Below are 23,160 nucleotides of genomic sequence, written 5' to 3'. Positions count from 1 at the left end.
GTGAGACGATTCTAACGGGAAGGGAGGGCAAGGAACCTCCGCAGAGAAATGCAGAGAGTGCATTCCCACTGCACACACTGGCAACATCACGGCCACAGTGACCACAGCAGAGAAGGAGTAACTCCCTCCAAAAAAGATCTGACCTTTCCATCTTCCTAGAGAACCCTTTAAGCTAACTGGTGGTCAGAAATGCCACGAGAGCCAACTCAGGCTCTCCGGGAATGGCCACGGGGCCCACGTGCAGTCTCCCAGCGGTCCACATCCGTGAGCCCAGGAATCAAGGGAGGGACATGAACTTCAGATGCCCATCTGCTTGCTCTCAGAGATGGAGGGCATGGAGACGAACTGGGCTAAAATTTACCAAAACATCTGGCTTTTCACACCTTCTAATCAACCACAGGAAAACATTCCCCTCCTTTGATTTTTGGATGAAGGCACCAAGATATGGAAGAAGAAGGCAAAAGTATGCACTTAAAAAAAAAAAAAATAGTCAAAGTAATGAGAAAATAAGTTCTGAGGAAACTGGTTCCAGAATGACGATGTAAACCAGATGACACTTGCACCAGAGCCTCCAACACGTCGCAGAGCCGGGGAGGAGAGGACGGGGAGGGAGGCGAGGGTCACCAGAGGATTTAAGCTTTCTGCTTGCCAAGCAAGACAAAGGCTCCCAGTCACCACCTGTAGGCATGAAGCGTGCAGCTGTCTTCCTAGGACAGCCCGCCCCCCAGGTGTAACCATACAGGAGCACGGAGAATGCAGACTGTCAATGAAATCTTTGTCGGATTTGTTCTGTATCTTCTGATCTGTCCATCCACCCTAGGAAGAATTTAATGGCCCTGCTGGGAGAGAGCCCCAACAAGTCAGGGAAAGAACAGGGAAGATGAATTCTCAAGTCATGCAGAGCCTGACGGAGGGTTTCCTACTTCCTCTCACCTTGCAGAATCCCAGTAGGGTGGCGAGTGTTCAAGTCCACTGTGTGGAGAAGGTGGGTGTGTGTTTTGAGTCAAATGGTGCCACAGTCTACCTCCTACGTTAAGCCAAGTAGAGCTGGTGTCTCACCCTCTGCCAAGCTGGCCCACGGCAGCTCACGTGGGGCCCAGACACAATTCCATGGGAGATGACCTCCTTTGTGTATAATTTAAGATTAATATGAAACCTTCAGGCTTTCATATCATACCCAATCAAAGGCATCTCGGCTGGGAACTCTTTGAGTAACAGATTCTGGTGGGGTCTTCATCTATCTGCTAAGGTCGATGGATTTCCAGTCCAATGACTCTCAGGTGAAGAAAAATATCAAAGGGAAAACCAGATTCTAATAGTTGGCAGGTGTGCACTGATCTCCAACTGTCCTTTCTGCACTCTCTCCCCCCAAGCAGAAGACACTACAAATTTCAGAGAGCTCATCATGGACGCCACATAGCAGGGAAGTCCAGATAAACGCCAAAGGGCCCACACTAGCTCTGAACCCACACACCGGGGACTCAGGACCTACGCGAGCATGGAGAAGAACACAGGGCAGGCATCTGTCAGTATCTGTCGCTCCCCTGCTCAAGGTAAGCAAGAGCACCCCATATCTCTATGGGTGGAGGGAGAGGGGGAGTGGGCAGGTCCTCAGAGAGAGGAGTGATCACTTACACGGGAAGGGAGAAAGGTGTGGAATTCACATTCTGGAGCTCAAGCCCCAAAGAGAGGAAAGTACCTTCCTCACAACACACTTCCTTTCTGGCTCAGATGGATCACTGCAGACAGAAACCAAGAACCCAGCCTGCTGGGCTTCCCACAGGGTCGATCAGTCACGGTGCCCAGTAACAGTAGGTGTGAGGATATGGGCAGAGGACCACTAAGAGCTGGACCAGAGCCCACCACTCTTTAAGACACACAAAAAAAACCACTCAAGGAATTCGATCATGAGTGTTTCACAAAGTGACCTAGTGGCCCGGAGAAAAGCAAACAGCTTCCATCTGATGCCTGGGGCTCTCCAGCCGCCCCCCGGCCCCCACCCCAAACACTCCCCTCCACTTCTAGGAGGCAGGGAGGAAGAATTCTCTGAACGTGAATCTTGACTTAAAAACTGCTCTCACACAATCAAAACCTGACAATTCCATGCAAGGCTGATACCATCACCAGGGTTCTTTGTTCGTTTCTGTTCTTCTCTGGGGAGGTGGAATAAGGGTACTGGATTAACAAAACCCTCTCTCGGTCCGGATTAGAAATTAGCTCATGCTTTCGGACATCTCAGTCTTAATACAGCACATCTGTCCCAGCATTTATGACACCAAGGGAAGGGACTCTGGACTGGTGAGGTCAAACGACACACCAGAAAGCTACGCCTCTGCTTGCATCTCTTGAGACGGCTGTTCTGTCTCCTCCAACATGAAAAAGGAGGAGGAGGGAATAAAGACCTCAGTTGAAAGAGAGGGCTGGGAGACCCATTAGGAAGTCCCCTCCACCATGGTTGCTTGAGCAGGTGCAGCAGAAAGCAAGTCTGGAACTTTCCCTGACCAATAATGAATACTTTGCCAAGGAACCAGGATGGGGCAGGGTGAGGACCAGGACGGATTTTGTTGGGGGAGAGGGAGGGGGTGGTGAGGGTGGGACCTGGGGAAGGGGTGAGTAAGGAGGGCTGTGTGTGAGAAGCCTTGTGCCCTCCCCAGGTCAGCAGCATCTGGAGCTGTTTCTCTAGCAGACAGTAAAGAACTCGATTACATCCAGTTAACTGTGCTCTAAACTGATTATGCATGTGCTGGGCTAATGGATTACATTAGCAAGAGGAAAAATAACATGCAATCAATCTCCATTTACTACAGGCCACACCAGGGCCTACAGAAAAACTGACTCTCAACCACCTCCAGTCCCCACCCCAAATCTACAGACTCGTGACACCCCAGGACAGAGAGCCCCCTCGGTGGCAGGAGAAGTCTGTCTTAGTCACACTGCAGGACGGAAAGGCTTGGTGCATGTGTTGGAATAAGCCCATCGCTGTGTCATTCAGGAGTGGATGAGAGCTCCCCGCCCCCACAGCAGAGCCACCGCGAGCCAAGGGACATTCATTACCCAAGGACTAATGAGACCAGACTAATGACCCACGGCTCCTGACACAGGGAATTCTGCTGTGAATGTGGGGGGGTGTTCACCCCCGGGGTTGTGCCAGCCAAGCGCACTGTTAGGGGACTTCTCCTTTGGGTGCTGGCTCCCAAGTTCTATCCTGCACCCAGTATCTACAGCCCTTCCACCGGCGCTGCCTTTTTTTCAGTAGGAGTTTTCCCCATCTTTTGAATTAAAAAGAGAGAGAGAGAGAGAGAGAAAAGTAAGGCCAGAGAGGAGGACGGTCCACAGTTCAGCAAAACACAGATGGAAACACACAAAATGCCTCCCTGACACCCACCCAGGAAACCGCCTCAACCTGACTTGCTAGGTGTGACCCATGAAGGTGGTTTGGGGACCAAAAAGGGATCATCTCGGTGAATCCTCCAGGTTCCAGGCCCTTCAGAAGCAAAGCCAAGGGCGTGGTATACTCTTATGGGAGGATGCAGCGTGGAGAGTTAATCACCACCATGCACGTTTTATCATCTAAAGGACTTTTTTTTCCCCTCAGATGGAAGAGGCTGGCTTCTTGCCACTTCTAAACAACCCTCATCAAAGTTGCATACAATCTTCCATGGCCACATGCAGTACTTTGAACTAATTTTGCTCAGTCAGGTCCTTTGGAAACAGGTTTTTTCTATGGGTTTTCCATCAGGTTTTCTGGACATCAGCACCACCCTACGGCCGCCTGAGACCTCTAACTTCAACTGACCACTAGGAGCCTTTTCTTTCAAGGGTGGCCCAAAACTAAGCCATCCAGTGAGGTTCTTGCTCACTTAGAACAAGGGGGTTGGCTGCTTGGTGTTCAGACCTTCCCCACTGCACCATGCCAGCCCATCCATGCTGGGGTCAGCAGTCAAATCCAGAACCTTCTAGTCCCACCACCTCATTTCTGCTTTCTCCTCCTTTCCATAAAATAGTTTCTTATCCACGCTACACAGGCCTCCCACCAAGCTGAAGACGACCAATTGTAAAATGAATCACAGTTATCAATCTCGGCAGAGACGGATATGGGGAAAGGACCTGAAGTCCTCCTTACTTGGGAGTCTCCCTTTAAAATCACCATGAGTAGAAAGGGGATTAAACTAGCTCAGGGTCAACAGAAAGGCTCCCTCGCCCAAAAGTGTGGGAACTGGTGTGAAAGGGAAGGGGGGTGGGCGGGGGGGGGAGGGGAGGGAGAGGCTGATGATAAAAGGGAGAAAATGCAAAGGGAAGAGTGAGGGTGTGGACGGCATGTGGGAGGAGGCTGGGCAGATTTATGGCGATTTGTACCTGATTGTTCATACTAAAGCCATTATGGGATGATTAGAGAAAAAGGTGAGGCTTTAAGTCCAGTGAAAATCAATAGAAACGTCTGGAGCAATTCTGCCTCGCAAGTGAAAGGACTATTTACAGTATGTGAGCACCTCCTCCTCACCGGAGAGAGACACTGGAGGGGGGCGGGAAGGGTAGGGGCGGGGAGGAAGGAAGGAAGGAAGGAAGAGAAGACAGAGGGAGAGGAGGAGGATGGGAGAAGCCCAGGGGAAGAGAGGGGAAATGTAAATATAAGGAATAGAAAGGAGGCACAGAACAAGGAAGTGAAGGGAGAAAGAACAAAGGAGCCCCCCCCTTAACGGACCCTAAGTTCTCCCCATAGCATGTGGACCCTGTAGTCAACTATGTAATTTATTCATTGTGTTTATCACCCATCTCCCTGCAAGAGAACAGAAGCACTATGAGGGCAGGCATTTTTTTTTTTTTGGTCTACTTTGTGCATGGAGGTAGCCATGTGCCCAGAACAAGACCTGGCATATAGTAGGTGCTCAATATAAATCTGCTGAATGAATGAATGAATGAATGAATCCACAAACAAATGAACTACATACTCCAGGGGCATCCAGGAGAGACGAGATGAAAGGAAGAGGAGGGGGGACGAGATGGAAAAGGAGGGTGTGAAGCACGCGGGGGAAAGGGGCAACGCAGGAACACAAAGGTACACAAAAGCCACGACCGTAAGGGAGAAAAGCCAGGTGACCAGAGTCTAGGGCTAAGTATCGGGCTGCTGTCTCTGTCCATAAAACCTGCCAAAATGGGGCAGCTCTCAAAGAGAACCTCCGGCTACCAGAAGCCGCCAGCACGTTGCAGCTTCACGAGGACGTGCGTGCCAACGCCCCTTCCAACACCAACCGGTCGCCGACCCCGCCGTGACACAGACTGTCACCCGTCCCCAGCCATCCCCAGCCCCCAGCGATCCCACGCACGCCTTCCAGAGGCGGCCCGGGCCCTACCTTGTACAGCTTCAGGCTGGCCTCGTGCCTGGAGTTGACCGTGTGCAGCCGCAGCTTCTCCAAGCTGTTGGTGTAGTAGTCGCACGCGTTGCACTTGAGGTGGACGGGGTTGCCGATGGCCACGCACTTGAGCCGCCACTCGTTGGCTTTGCCGCCCTCCTTGATGTGGGCCACCAGCTGGTGCTTCTGCACGTGCTTGTCTGTCTTGCAGTGCAGCTGAAAGTTGGCCTTGAGCTGGGTGTTGTAGCGGCAGAGCTTACACTGGTATGAGTCCCCCAGCACGGCCTTCCACTCGTCCTCCGGGAGGCTGCGCTCCACGTTCATGTGCAGCCCCAGCATGTCCAGGTTATCCGTGGTGAACTTGTTGCAGACGGCGCACTGGAAGAGCTTCAGCGACGGGTCGTTGGTCTGGATGAAGCTCTCGCCCAGGTTCATCAGCTCCTCCGACACCAGCTGCCCGCCCCCGAGGCGCATGTCTAGGGGGATCTCACCGCCCACTGCGGGGGGGAAGAAGCAGAGGGGAAGAGCATCAGAGGCCAGGCTCACAGCACCAGCCAGCCTCCCCCACCCCCAACCCAGGTGCGAGGAGAAAAAAGAGCACATTTAAAGTGTTGCAAGGTGCTACTAACTGGGAACACCAGCCCCTACCCTACCCCCCCTAAAAAATCAACTTTATGTGTTCAGATCTTTCCCACGGACACTTGAAATTTGCAGAAGGCTTTATGGTTTTGTTTCTTTTTTTTCTTCTTTTGGGAAAGAACACCCAGAACCATAATCTCTTGAATATTTCGATTCAGTCTCTCACTCAGATCCAAGAAAAGATAGGAATAAACATCATTTACTGGACATAACAGAATCTGAAACTCCAGACCCCTAAAAGCTGGACGATAGTTACAACTGCATTCTAAGATATGAAGCCTTCGTGGTAAATCAGAACCGGGCCCAGAATTTATCTACAGCAGTACAGCCCCAACAGAACTTCCTGCACTGTCCGATGATGGGCTAGTCACCAGCCACGGCTAAGTTGCAACCAAGAAACTGGATTTTCAGTTTTATTTATTTTTAATCCATTTACATTTAGATCGCCACATGTGGCTAGGGGCTACTGCGGTGGAGAGTGGACAGTCTCCCTAATTCCTCAGCACACCCCACGGGTCAATATTCTGCCTGCCTGTCAACGGGGCCAGCTCCTCCCACATGTCCCCAAGAATACGGTCACTCCCTTTTTCTGAGCCCCCATCGTGCACGAAATGTAGGTCTGCTACGGGACATGTCACATTCTCCGTTGTTGTCAGCCACGTGCAGAGAGCCCTGTGTCCCCATCCCTCTTTAGGGCAGGCGTCCAGACTTCTCCTCACTGAACCTCTAGAGAGTGCCCGGCCCCCTGCACAGATGTTGTGCGGGACAAGGTTAAAAGGGAACCAAAATGGTACAGGTTCAGGAAGTGGGTCAAGCTGGGTAATGACATGCAAAGGTCAGCTCGCGAAGTTCCCAAAAAGAGTCTGAGGAAGACCTGCTCCTCCCTCTCCACCCCGTTACTTCTCAGCTCATCACTGCCCTGCATAAAGCAGGGATAGGCTCTCAATCACCAGTGGGAAATTACTGCTGCAAACTCATTTCTATCGTGAAAAGGGCTTGGAAAGAGCGGTCTTCCCTCCATTCCCGAGCCGAACGCTGAACACTGGCTTCTGTTTTCCGCCTCGCCCCCAAACACATGCGCACGTGAGCTACTATGTCCTTCCTGCCCCTCCCCAACTGATACTCAGATTTGACCTTTTACATATGGTTGGGCTGAGGTTATTTTTTTTTTAATGACTGATTACAATCCAAGTTAGTGGCTAATCAAATAAAAGATTTTTTTTTAAATGATTTTCTTATTTATGCTACATGAGGCACCTCTAAGAGACGATCCGTTACAGGTTCTACTGAGCAGTCTGGCCGTGTTCGAAGCCTGTGGACAAGCTAGCAAGCCACAGAGATCTTCTGCACGTGCATTCCAGAAGGCTCAGGAAGCTTTCTGCTTGTCTTCTCCTTTGCCATCCCCCCTGATGAGAGGAGCCATAACTAAGATACTCTTTTTAGAACAAGGGGAAAAAAAAAAAAAAAAAAAAAAAGAGAAGGAAAAAAAAAAAAAGCCTAAAAGCTCCATCCCTTAATGGGGACGAAGGCCAGGTAGCAGCCATGAAACACACACGGCGTTCAGTCAAAGCGGAGACTGCCCAGAGGGTAAGACAAGGAGCAAACATATATTTGTTTCTGATGCCAACCACCTGAAGCATCAAATCTCCCCCACTTTTTAAATTTAACCTCAGCACATCAATATTGCTCTAAAGAGAAATTCAGCTGTCACTTGTTGGATGCCTGAGTAAAAATGAGAAATCCTCCGGACGCACAGAGGAAGTCAAGTCCCTATTCCCATTCCAAGCTCTTGAAATGCAAATCGAAGACCGACACAGAGAAGCAGTGAAATGAAGGTAACAGGCAAGCCAAAACACCCTCCAAGAATGGTACCTTGGAGGAACAAACCCAAGGCTTCGAATCCTATAAATCTGTAGAGCCAGAAGGAACTAATTCAGCCCCCCAAGAAGTGAAGGAACCTCACCCCATGCAGAGGAAGTTAGGAAGAGAGCCCCTGTAAGTGAGAACTCAGCACGGCTTAGTCTTGAGCTACACTGGAGAGATCATCTCGTCGGCGAGGGGGCCCCCACGTCTAACACTAGAATTCACACCCTGGCACAAAAGTCTGCGTATCAGCACGTCGTCAGAGAGGCACGTGGGTTAAAAGACACCTTCTAGACTCCAAGGCAGAAGCAGAGGACCGTCCCCCAAATCTATGGCCAGTCGGCTCCCTGGGAAACATGCAGGTGCCTCGCAAGCGACCTGACTGGCGATGCTGTGCTCAACTTTGTCGTCTAAAGGGATGTCTGGAAGGATATTTCCGAAGGCCTCCAGCCTAGTATCTTATCTACAAATGGCAGCACATCCAACCAGACCAGACCCAAGGGTGTTGACCCTCTCCTTGGAGCCCTCCAGAAAGAAAGCATCCCCAGAATCAGCACCTGCTTGGTATCACAAAAGAGAAGGTTCTGTCAAAGGAAGTGTGACAACAGTAACTTTGTAGGCCGAAGTGTATTTCACAAAAATGTTTCTCCCCCTGCAGAGCCCAGTAATACCTAATTAACACCTAGAGCCTTTTCACAAATGGCCTCATGAAAGATCGGTAGGGTTGCAGACCGAACTGAATGTTACCGAACTGAATGTTACCGCCCTTTCACATTTGCATACGTAACATCACACGACTTACACTCTAAGCCCTTTGGGCATATGCTCCCGTACCCACACCCACTCAGACTTCCAGGATAAAGTACTTGTGACTCTCCATCTCAGCAGCTCTGTGGCCTACGGTGGGCGCTGGAGGTTTCCAGAGGCTCAACCTGGCTGATAAGCAGTAACCCTGAAAATTCAAGGGCCTTTGCTTGGCTGACCTGGAGAAGGTCCTTGGAAGGAAAAGCTCTGTTCTCTTTAAAAAATAAAGTACAGATCTGCTATGTACGTCCAGAACACAGGGATCCATTCTTCTATCTCTTTTGCACCTGCCATATGCCCGTTATGCATGATGCCCCGCAGACTCACGGACACTTGTATAAAAAGCACGGTATTTTTCTACCGCTTAATTCAAGCCTTAGTCAGAATTACTGGTTTTCAAGGTAATTAAAAAGATCTCACTTTGACCCAGTATGAACCCATCCGTTTTCTGTGTCTTCATTCCATTTACATTATATTTGATTTACTCCAAGATCTGCCTCCAAGATTTTAAATCTCCAGATGAGAAAACCCCAATTCCCATAGGCTTAACAAAAAAAAAAAAAAGTCTTACAGTATGATGCCATCCCTTGGTGTGTATCCCCTATGGTTCACTCTGGGGACAAATAAGATGATTGATCCCTGTGCATCCATTATTAACCAGTTGGTAAAACATCTTCAAATCGTTTGGTAATAAAGGATCCACAGGTCAATATTACAAAATAGAAAACAAGATTAAAGTAGCAAGGATTCAAATTTAAATGCATAGCAGGAAAAACAAATTAAACGCTATGAAATATAACTCATCAGCAGCAATTAGCACTAGAACACCACACAAAGACATGCCAACTGGTGAGGCTTGGCCCCTGGCATTAACCTAAAGCATGCCAGAATAAAGGTATTTGCTCACGCTTTGTTGCCGAGAACAACTTATTCTCATGTCAGGAAGGGACTACTGTTTAATTCAGGCCACTGCCACCGGTCCCACGAGATTGGCAGGGTCGGGGGGACAGAGACCAGGCAGTGCCTGTCGGAGGCACAGGGTGGTGGGGGCAGGAACGACCCAACCATCACACTGGTCCTCGTGAAACTGATTCGTACCTTTTCTTGCCATAGAGGCTCTCCCCCAAAAGTGATCCTGATTCTTTTCATGCAAAGACTCATGGTTTTTGGCATCCAAATCCTATCCTCTTGATCCCATTCTAGGTCTATGAAGCCAGTTGGTTAGACCTGCTGCCCGGACACAGCCAACTCACCTTCTCTAACATGGGTGGTTTTTTCATGGTAACAAAGGCTCTCTTAACCAGCATCTAACGGATATTAAAACTTTGCTTTCTCTAATGTACAATTTTAGAATTTATTCGTTCTTCATCTAGCACACCACTCCTTACGGTGCCCCAGGGCAATTTTTATTCCCAACTATACTTATCACTGACAACTCACGCAAAACAGAAAAGAAAAGGAACGGGTCTCTTTCATCAAGATCCTCACGAATACACTGGACAAAGAACTTTGAGAAACCTATCTGGATGGCTCCCCGCTCAGCGCAGAACCAGCCTTTGGTTATTTGGATAAGGTACGCTACGGTTTCCAGTTGCTCTTATGGAGATGACTGTCCCTATTTAAAACCTGAGCTGCAAGTTTCCTGTAAGTTACAGCAAATATTCAGCGGAACCCAAAAGTTTCAGATAGTTGTGGCGATTTTTCAAACTGAGAAAGGGACGAAGAAAGAGGATGGGAAGAGAAAGGAAAGTGGACCAGATGCCAAACACCAGAGGCAACACTGAAATTTTCATCCCAGCCTGTGGAGCCGGAATATAATCGTGGGTCTGCTGAATGCATACGATCCTCCACATGCACACAAGAAGGGGTGCTTGAGAAAAATATCTGACCGTCAGACACTCAAGTTCACACAAAACCAGTCTTGAGAAAATAACAAGCAGAGCCGAATCCACGGGACTTGACAGAATCAACTGAATCAACAGGACCTCAGTCTACTCTCACTACTCCCCCGTTAAACTCAACCCATCAGAACAAACAGACACGCAGTCAGCCTCACCTAGAGCGGGCGTCACGGCGGCCATGGGCCCGGTGGGATCCAGCTGGAATCCGCTCATCATGAACTGGGCGTCCGAGGCGGTGCTGTCCATCTTCAGGTTGGGCAGGCTCATGTTCTGGGCCAGGTAGTACTGGTAAAGCTCAGCCTCGGCAGGCGAGGGCAGGCTGCCGAGGCCCAGGTGTCGGCTGTGCTGGATCTGGGTCATGTTCTGCTGCAGGAGCATCATGTTATGCATGTGCTTCTCGCTGGTCATGTGGATGCGCAGGTTCCTGGCCACGTTGGTCTCGTAATCGCACACCTCGCACCGCCAGGTGGGTTTGGTTTTTGGTTTGGTGGGTGAGGGGGCCCCGCAGGAGCTGCCGATGTTGGCCGCCGCCGCCGCCGCTGCCGCCGCCGCGGCCGCCGCCCCGGCCGAGTGGCTAAACACCTGCTCCCCCCCTCCGTTCTGCAGGTTCTGCATGTTGTTGAGATGCTTGTCGGACTGCATATGAATACTGAGGTTGCCTTTGGTAGTTGTGGAGTAGTTACACACCTCACAGCGGAAAGGCTTGTAACCACACGTGTAGCTCTCACCTCGCGCCAACCGCGGGTGGGGCTGCCCGCTTTTGCAGTAGACACAGGAGCCCCCCGGCTCCGGGTGCTTCTCCTTCATGTGTGCCTCCAGGGTCTGCTGGTATTTATAATGCCAGTTGCACTTGGGGCACTTAAGTGTCTTACATGAGTTACGAGAATGCATCATGGTCATGTGGCCGCCCAGCGAGCGGGAGGAGCCCAGGACCGTGTCGCATTTGGGGCACTCCACGCCGCTCCCCGAGGGGCATTCCCCAACCCCCAGCTCGCAGAGGGAGCCAGCGTGCTGGTGATGGGGGACAAAGACCCCATCGTCGCCCTCTGTGCTTTCATTTGGTTCCGGTACTGTGGCATTGTCTTTATTGGCACTTTCGTCAGCGAAGTCCAGCCTCCTGCCGCCCTCTGCCACACTGGCCCTGACACCCTCACTGTTAAAGCTTAAACGACTCCTCCTGTCCGCACCATCAAAGACAACAAAGGAAGAAGCAGAATTAGAACTAGTAGAAGCTGCGCCCCTCGACAGGGTCTGGAGCACATTAGGCATTAAGGGGGAGTTAGAAATGCTTTGGTTTGAGAGAGCAAGGTCCTTTTTGCTGCTGCCTGCCGCGGCCCCAGACTCCTCGTGGGGCCTGTCCTCCAGATCGTCGTCCAACTCGCTTGGAAAGAGTCCTTTGCAACCCTCGTCCTCCTCCTCCTCCTCTTCCTCCTCTTCCTCCTCCTCCTCCTCCGCCTCTTCTTCCTCCTCCTCCTCCTCCGCCTCCTCCTCGGCTGGCTCTGCTTTCTCGGAGAAGCAATCTGGATCGCCCACGTCTTGCTTCTCTCCTGCGGCTACCCCAGAGTCCTTGCCCTCTGAGGATTTGGTAGGACTGGAGGCCAGAGGCCCCAGGGGGACTGAGGTAATGGGGGTCTTCAGGACCGAGCTGGTGAGCCCGCCAAGGTTCAAGAGGGTGCTGGGGGTCAAGATGCCAGCCTGGGGCTGCTCAGGGCCCGCGGCAGAGCCGGCTGGGAGAGCCTCCTCCCCTTCCATTCGAATGCCACTAAATTTACCATAAAAACTGTGTCCGGGGCCTATGAGGTTAGCTGTGGAAACTAAAGGGTGTTGAAAGTTTTTGTTTTTTGGTTCCAAAAAACTTACAAGGGGTTCCTTGTCTTTGCCAATCCCTTGGATGATAGCGGAGATATTCTTATTGCTAAGAATTTTCCGCTCATCTTCACTCAGGGTCATTCGATGGTCGTGCACCGCGTGGGTCACAAACGAACGGACGTACCCGAAGGAGAGTTTGCACAAGAAACACATCAGGATGGGCTTCCTCTTGCCGTAGAGCACGAAGCCATCGAATTTGGACAGGTCCACATTGTTGGGAACATCTTTGGATACGCAGGAGCTTTTGGCAGAGCCGTCGCTGTTCAGGTAATCCTTGTTGCTTTTGTGTCGCACGTCAAAAACGCGGAAGCTGTGCAGGACGGGGCTGAGCCCCGTCAGGGCTGAGGTATTCGGGAAAGCCTGGGTTGGGCCCTCAAACCATTTCCCGAAGGATGAGGCTATGTGGAAAGTGTTGATGATCTGTGGGTAGACTGGTGCAGCACAGGAAGGGTCCCCCTGCTTGCCCCCCGCCCCGGGGAGAGAGTTCAGGAAGAGCGAAGGGAGAGGCCCGCTTCCACAGCTGCCCCCGCCTTGGGTCAGCTGGCTCAGGCTCTCGACAATGTAGGCCGAGCCATCGGGCTGGTAGACGATCTCCCCAGCCAGGTTCTCCACATCACTCTCCTCGTCCCCCTCCTCACTGGTGTCGCTCCCGCTCGCCTCCCTCGGGGGGAGCGGGGGGCGCGCGCTGGGGCAGTGGTGCTCCATGTAGGTCTGTAAGCTGGCGAAGGAGGCCGAGCACTCGTCGCAGCTGACCTCCTTGCCGGCGGGCTCGGCGGCGGGGCGGGCCGGGGCGGCGCCCTCCGCGAGGCGTTCATTGAAGGGGGCCCTCAGGCTGTCCAGGGGCCCATGGTTCTCGCTTGTGGACTGCTCCATGCTACTGGGTTTGTCGGGGAGGTGGGTGCTGTTGAGTTCAGTCCATTGCTGGTGCTGAGGGATACCGCACCCATTGTCCTTCCCCGAGACGACAGGCGAGTCACAGCCTTCCATGGTAAGGCCTGCGTGGAGCTTTCATTGCACCCAGTACGGATCGGACCTGAAGAGCGGAGGCAAGGGGGGAGAGGAGGGAGAGAGGGGGAAGAGAGAGAGAAAGGAAAGAGGTTAGGAGGGCCGAGGCTAGGTCCCGCACAGAGCACTCTAACAGGCTTCTGTCCACACCCACAACAGAGACCGCAAGGGCAGCGGGGACCCCAGCGATCTCCCCACGCCGTCCAACGAACGCACAGAAGGCGGCTGGCACCGGGGTCTTTAAGGCCAGGGTCTGTGGCAGGAGTGGGGAGCACGGGGAAGGGGGCACACAGGAGACTCCCTCTTGGTCTTCAGACTGTCGGCTGCTCTACCCCCTGGAGGCCAGTTCGAATTTCCGTTCTTTGCAAGCACAGCGTTCGAGTCACGGCCGGGCTACGAGCCACAGCAGAAGAGGAAGATCGCGTCACCTCGCCGGGCCGTGCCGAGGACACAGAGTGGCGGCCCTACTGCATACAGATGGCCAACACCAAGTCCGTGCTGGCTGACTGCACTGTCCGTGGGCCAAGGGAACACCAGGGACGGATGGACGAGAGGAGGAAGATTTTGTAACCCCAGAAAAAGGATGATAAGCCCGTGTGGGGACACGCTCGCTGATCTGGAGGTGAAGCTGCTGCCATTGCTCTTACTGGCCGAATGTCTAGTTTGAGGAGCTCAAAGGAAAGTGACTGAGGGCTGCACGGCTCAGGGAGCAAGTCCGCAGGGCACACACAGGCTCTGCCAGCCCTCAGCAGGGCCTGTGGCTACATTCATCCTCTCCGGCTCCGGGAAGCACCATCCCATTTGACAAGCAGTAAAACTGAGGAGCTAACTGTAAGAACAGGCCCAGGGCCGCCCTGACACTATGAACCAGAAGGCAGATCTCCAAAATCCCACCTCCTCCCCCCAACCCACAGAACACCCTTGCTTGCGAGTGAGCTGGCTTCAGACTACGACTGTGACGGCACACAATCTCAGCCCGAGGTAGCTGGGAAGACTCTCAACCGGTCGGCTCCCCCTCCAGCAGCGTCGATCCTGCCCTGTCTGGACGGAGCCCAGTCACCACTGGTGTGGTGGTTTCTGCTGTCAGGGATCTTAGCGGCAAGCCGAGACGGCAGCTGGGCTCGGCCAGCCCCCGTTCCACACCTGCCTCGTAGTTATTAGTAGCTGCTGGAGCAGCTGTCCTTCAGCCCTGGGGCTTTTCCGTTCCGTACTCCAAAGCGCCACTGAGCTGAATCTGCCCCCTGAGACTTCACCTCCCTGGGGAGGGAGGCTTCAGGCCACCCGCCACCTCTCTTGTTCCTGTGGTCACATCATCACAGGGGCATTCCTTCCATCCCGGCATGGATCCTAAGGCAACTCAGACTCTTGCACGGCCCTGACTGTTCGCCTGCAAAGCCCAGGCTGCCCTCCCCCGCACCCACATACACGCCTCCTTCCTGGAGAACACTTGTTTGCTTCTCCACCCAGCATCTCATTCACACACATCGGATGAAGGTTTTGGCTGGGTTTGGTCTCTCTTTTCCCCCACCCTACCCCCATCTTCCCACTCCTTTTTTCATTTCTTGATTCTTGACTGCACAGTGAGCCAACAGCTCCCCCTCGGGAAAAGACAGGGAAGGCAGGTTTACCAGAAGTCTCCGGAGAAATAACTTTTTGGAAGAATGCATCCTCTGTTTTGTTCAAAACACACACACACACACACAACCACCTCTCAAGCTTATAACCTCTAACTCCGTTACAACAAAGTTCCGTGTGCCTTAGAAAAGACACAGTGATTTTAAATGAAGATGACTACACTAAACCAAACCAAACAGCAAATGCAGTGGGACTTCAGGTGAGAATCCAGGGTGGCTCTTCTTAAGGATGCGCCTGATTGGCTGGACGACATCTGATTGACAGCTCGGGCCAAAAAGGTTGGCAGGCCTGAAGGGGCGGGAGGGTTAACGGCCCGATTGTAAAATCAATGTCATAAATGCTTGGTAAGTTACAGGAACATGCTGGAAGGGGAGGCCACGATTGATAAAGGAGAACAGCTTTGATGCTTCACTAGGGACTTGAGTATCGACAGCAAAGCCAATCTCCTCTCCAGCCTAGGCTAGGCCAGAGAAACCTGCAAGCGTTTACCAATTAATTGGTGGGCTTTTCTTGCTCTGCTCTCTCCTACCTCCTCCTCCTCCACAAACCATTCAGCTAAATGACTGGGACTTTTAGAAACTCATCTAACTTTGTTTTCTATAGCCAAGCAAAAGGTGTCGAGAAAGGACGACACTGTGGCCACCTCCAAAAGCCAGATGACTCCATGGTGGTGACACTTGCCCCACGAGAGAGGCCACATGGGATACCACTCATTCACAAGGAGTGAGGACAGCCCGTTAAGACACCGGTGGCCAAGAAGGATCCCACTTCATGATCCATGCTCTGGGCTTCCTTTCAATGCACGCTGGCCACGACAAGCAGAAACTTTCATAACCATGCTCAACAAAGTGTGGCTCAGGGACAAGTAGCATCGTTCTTCACCAGCGAGCCTGTGTAACACAGACCTCTTGGGCCCCGCTCCAGATCAGAATCTGCATTTTCACATGATACCCTGGGGACTGGCACTAAAGCTTGAGACGCCTCCACCAGATTAGCATCTGTTCCATGCTCTGTGCCTGGACTGCCGGGAACCAGGCGGAGGCAGTCTTGGATTCCCCCACGGGTCCCAGAGAGGTGTAGGGATGGGGTGAACCAGAAGGGACCTGAGGACAGAGATGAAGCAATCTCTTAAACCTGCCCAATCCTTCAGCTCAAGGACCTCAGGCTATCCAGAACTCTCCCACCCAGCCGGCTGTCCCTCTCGCTCTGTTTATCAGCCAGTCAATAAGAAAAAGGTAGTTCTTACTTAAGGAGGCAGAAGTCAACTCGGCAGGTCGATCAGCACTCTGTCTGTAAACATGGTTTCCCGTAAAATCAATGGTCTTCAGTTATAGAGGGCAGCCTGGGAACCCAGCGGGTCCCCACGCTCTCACACACAGCCCCCCCAGCAGCTCTGTTCAGAACCCCCAACCCCCAGCCCTGGCTCTGCTTCCCCTTCCTCGTCCTTCGCTCACGCCAGGGCCAGCTCACACATCACAAACCCACAACTCTTTCTGCGGCCTGCTTCTCTTCTGCTGCTTATGACCCCAAATTCCCTTATAAACACAGACACATTCTACTCATGACGCCGCCCCCCCCCCCCCCACAATACTGTACTCAACACGGTTTTGGCGTTTATGTGCAGCATTTTAAGAATTATGTTAAACTTCAGAAGAGCACATCTTTCCAGTAAGACAGTCAAAGGGAAGATACAGGAACAATCCAGTTCTCTCCCATTCATGCTCTCTGCTTAGGGTTTAAATCTGCCACTTGAGAAGTCATCTTGTACAGAAAAGTTCCAACATCTTCATCAAGAGCCCTCACCCTTGCCCCTCCCAAGTTACAATTCCCTTGGAACCTACCTGTAAAGCCCCCTGCATCTTTGCTAACGGCAGTCTTTATTTTCCAAAGATTTTTCAAAATGATAAAACTCCGTATTACACTGGGCCCCGCCACCAATGAAGTCGTTCATCTCCCTCTTTCGACTGAGAAAATGTGAAAGGACAGTTTTGTTACATTCCTTTAAGGAGACGGGGCTGGGTCTAACGCAACAGTTACTGGGAAGCTGTGGGGGGGGGGGGGGGGGGGGGGGGAACGATTATAAGGGGGGGGGGGGGGGGGGGGGGGGGGGGGGGGGGGGGCAGGATACAGTTATTAAGGAGGGGAGGGGGTTCCTGCTGTTGCTCCAGCACCTAGAGAATTAAACATGAACAGTCACACTGTGTAATTTTAAATTGTTAATTAGCACAGGGTTAATTAGGCGGTCCTTTCATAAGAGGCTGTTTGGCAGAAAACCAAGAAAAGAAACAAAGGGGAAGAAAAGAAAAACAGAATCCAGACTGCGAGAAACTGTTGCCTCCGTGAGTAACCCACGCGGCATCGCCAGAGAGAAGTGACCCAGCAGGCGCACCATTCTCCAGAAGCAACCTGCTCTGCTGGAGGGCAAGTCAGGGGAGCACCATATTCCTGAAGGCAATCAGGCAAGAGGTCTCAAAAGCCTCAAAAAATGCACATGCCCTTTGACTCAGCAATTCCCCCATTAGAGGAAATCACCCAAGATACGCACAGAGATACAACATTATTCACCACAACATTTTTAACAGGAAAAAAAATTGAAATAATCTGGCAAAACAAGGGGCTCTCCGACTAAATTACAGTGCATAGAGTTCCACAAGACATTATAAAACATCACTGTTTAAAGAAACTACTTACAGGCGTGGGAAAATGATCACATGGGATGCTAACTGAATAATGCATATATAGGTCTGCATATGGAAATACATGAGATTTGTATCAGAACTTTTAAAATAGCAATTGCTAGGGGATGAGGTTATGGGCAACTTCATTTCCTCCTTGGTGCCTTTCTTTCCTGAAGCTTTTTAAAATGAGAACCATCCTGAGGGAAGTCATCCCTCCTTGAATTAGGCATCACGTTAAGTCCTGCAGGGACTACACCACCTTCCTAGCCACGGTGTGAGATGGGTATCACTTATATCCCCGTTTTAAAGACGGGAAAACTGAGGTTGTGCAAGTTATACAGTCTAAAAGCTAAAACCCTAAGCTGACTGTGCAGTCTGTGTTCTGAGCCACTCTACAACATTCTTTTTTTTTTTTTCTTTTTTCAAGAACATATTTATTTGACACACACAGAGAGAGAGAGCACAAGCAGGGGGAGCGGCAGGCAGAGGCTGCGGGAGAAGCAGGCTCCCCACTGAGCGGACAGCCCGACGTGGGACTCGATCCCAGGACCCCGGGATCATGACCTGAGCTGAAGGCAGACGCTTAACCAACTGAGCCACCCAGGCGCCTGACATTTTTCTTTAATGTCTGTTTCTCAAAGAGAACTTCAGAACATCCTTATATCCGACATTCAAATTCAATCTTTATGGACCTGGGGACTGTTCTAAGATCCTGGGAATCCAGGACTGCCATGTAAGAACCACATGCCCGTTCACACACATACCCCTCTCTGGGAGTGGTCAGGGAAGGAGAGTTACTTGGAGGTCTTCACACAGGAGAAGGGGTAACAAGAGTGGGGGGAGGTGTTCCAAGGAGTTGAATGGTAGGCCCATTACCCTGATTTTTTTTTTTTTTTAAGAAGAAAAGGCGGATTCCGAGGCCATAAACCAAAAAATGTATTCATTCCTTCCTTCCTTCCATATTTACTTTGCACCTACTATGTGTCAGATGCTAGGGAATCAATGATAAACAGATCTCAGTGTATATTCTTGCCGGGGAGAGACCACAAAGAAAGAGAAAGTTAAGTGACGAAAAACACTCAGAAATAATATAAAGCAAGAGAAGAGGAAAGAATTGTGTGTGCACATCCTTTTGGATAAAGTGATAACTAGATTTAAAAAGATATGTTGTATATTATACAGTGCAAGTTTCCCACAGTTTTAGAACAGAGTCAACAACTGCTGAATTAAAAAAAAAAAAAAAAGGAGGTCCTGAGAAATTAGCAATTAGCTGTTAGGTTCACTAAGAACATTCACATAAAATCAAGTGAAAAATAGCTTCACTTAGATTCAGTGATCTGAGAAATGCATTAGAGAGGACTTCTTGATTTTAATAAGGTATCCCAAAGTTTATCATCTCTTCACATCCATAGCAAAATGTCTTTGAGATAATAAAGTCTGGCTGATTTTATGGCTGGAAGAGGCAATTGCCTCAAGTATCCTCTCAAAGGTCAGTGCATCTAGTGGCATGCCTCAACCTGCTGTCTCGTCCCGGGTTCCCTTCACTTACATCACCAGCTTAAGGGACAAGACCAAGCACACGCAAACAGTATGTGAAGTACAGAAGCTAAGAGGACTCACTCCTGTGCCAGACGGTGGCATCAAGACTCAAAATAAGATCTCAGCTGGTGGGAACAACAGGCCCAAAGAAACAAGACGAAGTTCTGAAAGACTGAGTATGAAGCCCCATATTTAAAGCTCAGGCAATCAGTAAAATCAACAGAGACTGGAAGAGACTTGGATTAACAAGAGTTCACGCAAAGAATACTTGGGGGTGTCACTTCACTACAAAGCACAATGTTGACATGGCAGCCAAAGAGAGAAATAGGACCTCCAGGCTACAGGACCACACCGCAGCTGTGGAAACTCAGCAGGGTTCACATCCCCATCCTTTTTGCTCTCTGCATGAAGAATGTCGTGACCCACTCAGGAGAATCCTGTAAGAGCCTGGTCTTACAGAGCAGAGCGTGCCCAGCAGCAGTTCTGGAGAGCAGAAGAGACAACTCCCATTGTAGGGCAAGGCGATGACCCTCAGCTACGCCTGCTACAGCAAGGAGGATTAGTTACATGTGTTCTACCGAGCTTCAAGGTTTAACTACGAGTCATGAGGGAACCTGAACAGGAATTCGAGTTCGGTTTCATAGAAAGGAAAGTCTTTCTCAAGATTTTCAAAGCTCTCAGATGGAATGTGGACTCTGTGAAATACTGCACTCCCCAGGTTCAGGAATGGAGGAGGGGATTTCGCTGTAGCCAAAGGGTCCCATCGGCAGCCTCCCAGGCCCATGAAAGGTGAAGACGCCTGGATTATCAAGTGGGTTCCTCAGTCAACTTTAACCTCCTTCTCTGTGATCCCATAATAGCACTTTGCATATGGAAACACACTGCAATTCTTGCGTTATCACACTGCTCTAATTATCCATTGGCTGGTCTATCTCTGCCTCAAAGCTGTTCCACGTCTCATTCATCTGTCTTCTCCACCTCCAAGATGTCATATATGCTTAATAAAACTGTAGGGAAAATTAAGGTACTGGGAGAAATGAGAATAGTTGAAGAGGGGGAAAAAAAGATGATCCCTGAAGATGGTCTGTTTCTTTTCCTCTTAGTTGAAGAAACATCCTTTCTCCACCAAATGGAACTAAGGCTCCTTGAAGAAACAGCCAATACTTGAGCCTGGAGCATCTTTGTGAGCCAGAACATAAGGAAGTGCTCGAAGAATGAAGAGAGTATGCTAAAAAGGACAGAGGAGCTGGCTGCAGGGTCCCCCACTTGCTCAAACTGGGACAATGCAAGCAAGAAAATTACATGAGAGTAAAGGTTTACGACCCAATGTATAAAGTAAGAATCCATAATTGTAGACTTTTCATAAATTTAAAAAAAAATGTGGTATTAGGGAAAGTTCTTCCTTCGAACGGAAATGCAACTAATAAATGCAGAGGGAATTATGGGGTTAGAAAATCACCATTTGAGAACCATCATAATAATAACTCATTCAAGAAAGAATCAATGGATACTAAAACTGGTGGATGAAAGTTTGAAGAGTGACAGGATATTTACACAGTCTCAAAGTATCTCCCCACAAGATACTTATTAATTACAGAAGGAAAAACAATAACTTTACAGTGGAGAAACCTGGCAGACACCACCTTCACCACATGATCAAAATTAACATCACCGGGAATGAGGCACCCATCATGTGCCTCCCAAGGATACACCGAGAAGAACACAACATCCCTTCCCTGACATTCCTGCCAAAAATGCAAAACCTGAATCTAATCATGAGGGAACATCAGACAAATCCAAATTGAGGACAGTCTACAAAATGTCCCATGCGCTTCAGTTATGTCAGTGTCATGAAACAGAAAGACTGAATGGCTGTTTCAGATTAAAGGAGTTAAAGAGACATGACAAACGAACCTAACACATAATCTGGAATTTTTTTCCCCATAAAGGGCACAACTGGGGCAATTGGCAAAATCTGAATAAGGCCTGTAGGTCAGATAATTGTCGTAGGTGACTGTTAATTTTCTAATTTTGATAACTATGGTGTGGTGATACACCTTTTCCTTTTCCAGGAAAAACACACTGATATATTTAGAGATGATGTTTCAGTTTTCAAGTGGCTAAGGAAAAATCAGTAAGAGCGTGTGTGTGTTCAGACACACATATGTACATATAGACAGAATAGGAGATAATGTTAACATGAGGTCTGACTGAAGGGTATACGAGAAATCTATGTTCTATTATTACAACTCTCCTGTACATCTAAAATTATGTCAAAACAAGGAGGAAAAAAAGTAATTGTCCAGTGCAAGACTCTCCATATTGAACCACAAAATTACATGTGAACAGCCAACCCACCCTGATCCCCATATCCTTATTTTCCTGTAAAAATCATTGTTGGCACAGCTTCAGGAAAGAAACAGGCTGCTACGCTGGACAGGGAGGTGTGGACAGAAAGACACAGAAAGTGGGCTTCTCTTCCCCTAGATGAGTGGTTCTAGACAGAGCTCTCTAGTTGGAAAAAAAAATGACTTTTCTAGCTTGGGCAGAATTTCAAGTACCACACATCGAAAGACATTTACCCAAGACATCCACGATCCTGGATCAGGGCAGATTTCCCTAACTTGGTGAATGCGGTTCTAAATATAAGGACAAGAGCAGGAACTGTAAAAAGAAAAGAACCCCAGCAACCTACAGAGGGTGAGCACTGCTACCTCTAGACTAAAACATATTAGAGAGAAAACACATGGCAATGAATAAACCATCCCCACATCTCCCCGCCCCCCAAAACACTCAAAGGCAACCCAGATTCTGAGATAAGTAGGAAACTCATTCAAGGGGCAAAGAAATAATACCCTCATCTGTTTAGCTTAGAATCCACTGAAGAACCATATCCAATCCCATTCTATGCTTTCTACAATAACTGTATTTGTATATTGCTACTGAGTCAAAGTCAGTAAGTGTGAAAGCATAAAAAGGTGAGATTCCATCGGCTTGGTAGCAATTCCCCTGAAGAATTATTCTGTAACTATGGCAAAGTCAGGGAATACACACATGCTTGAACAGGTCCCTCGTGTTGCAGGGGGCCCATGGCCTGGAAGGCCCAGAGAGTCGTCCAGGCCCTGGGCTTCGTGTCTTGCTAATGAGTGCATCTGTGCTCTTTCCAGCGTGAACATAAATCAGCCTGGAAGTGAAAACTGCTAGCTCAGTCCATTCTGCAGGGAATCCACAACTACTGCGATATTCTGGTTGCAGTCGAGTCATGGAGGGGAGGAAAAGGGTGTTGCAAGATTCGGAGCAGAGCCAGGCAAGGAACCCAGTCTGTGTGTGTTGGAAAAAATGAGCTGCTATTTGAGGAACCCAATTTCCTACCAACTATGTGGATACACACATGGTTCGACAAGGACCAAAGCCACGAATACAGTTAAAAAAAATTTTAAAAAAAGGCAAAACTACCCAACTATTACTTAGGCTTGTTCTGAAAAAGTATCTGGGGCAATTCAACCAGTTATTCAAGTAACTGCATCCCAGCACTTAGGTAAGTACCTGCCTATGGCTTTCCACCACGTCCTGAAGACAGACAAGCAGCATCTTTGGCCATCGCTGGCCTGAATGGTTCCCTCTTGACCTCGATTTAAACCAGGAAGCACTGGGGTGCCTGGGTGGCTCAGTCATTAAGCGTCTGCCTTTGGCTCAGGTCATGAGCCCTGCGTTGGGCTCCCTGCTCAGCGGGAGGCCTGCTTCTCCCTCTCCCACTCCCCCTGCTTGTGTTCCCTCTCTCGCTGTGTCTCTGTCAAATAAATAAATAAAATCTTTTAAAATAAATAAATAAATAAACCAGGAAGCACTGAGCCCCTTCCCAGATGTAAAGCAGCA

The 23,160-nt window shown here is 49.9% G+C and overlaps 1 protein-coding gene across 1 annotated transcript in view; it reads right to left on the bottom strand.

The window, feature by feature from the left end:
* ZFHX3 (zinc finger homeobox 3) overlaps positions 1–23,160 on the bottom strand; it is a 193,994-nt gene that overhangs the window by 141,102 nt on the left and 29,732 nt on the right. Inside the window, exons 2-3 of the mRNA XM_021703235.2 lie at positions 10,714–13,460; positions 5,352–5,848 (exon numbers count right to left, since the gene is read on the bottom strand). Of these exons, the coding sequence (XP_021558910.2) occupies positions 5,352–5,848; positions 10,714–13,414 (3,198 nt within the window). The 5' untranslated portion in view covers positions 13,415–13,460. The remainder of the gene's footprint in view (positions 1–5,351; positions 5,849–10,713; positions 13,461–23,160) is intronic.

Source organism: Neomonachus schauinslandi, chromosome 16, assembly GCF_002201575.2.
Source record: "Neomonachus schauinslandi chromosome 16, ASM220157v2, whole genome shotgun sequence".
NCBI classification, from domain to species: domain Eukaryota; kingdom Metazoa; phylum Chordata; class Mammalia; order Carnivora; family Phocidae; genus Neomonachus; species Neomonachus schauinslandi.
Note: the sequence above shows the minus strand (reverse complement) of the source record. Positions and strands in the feature narration are given on the sequence as shown.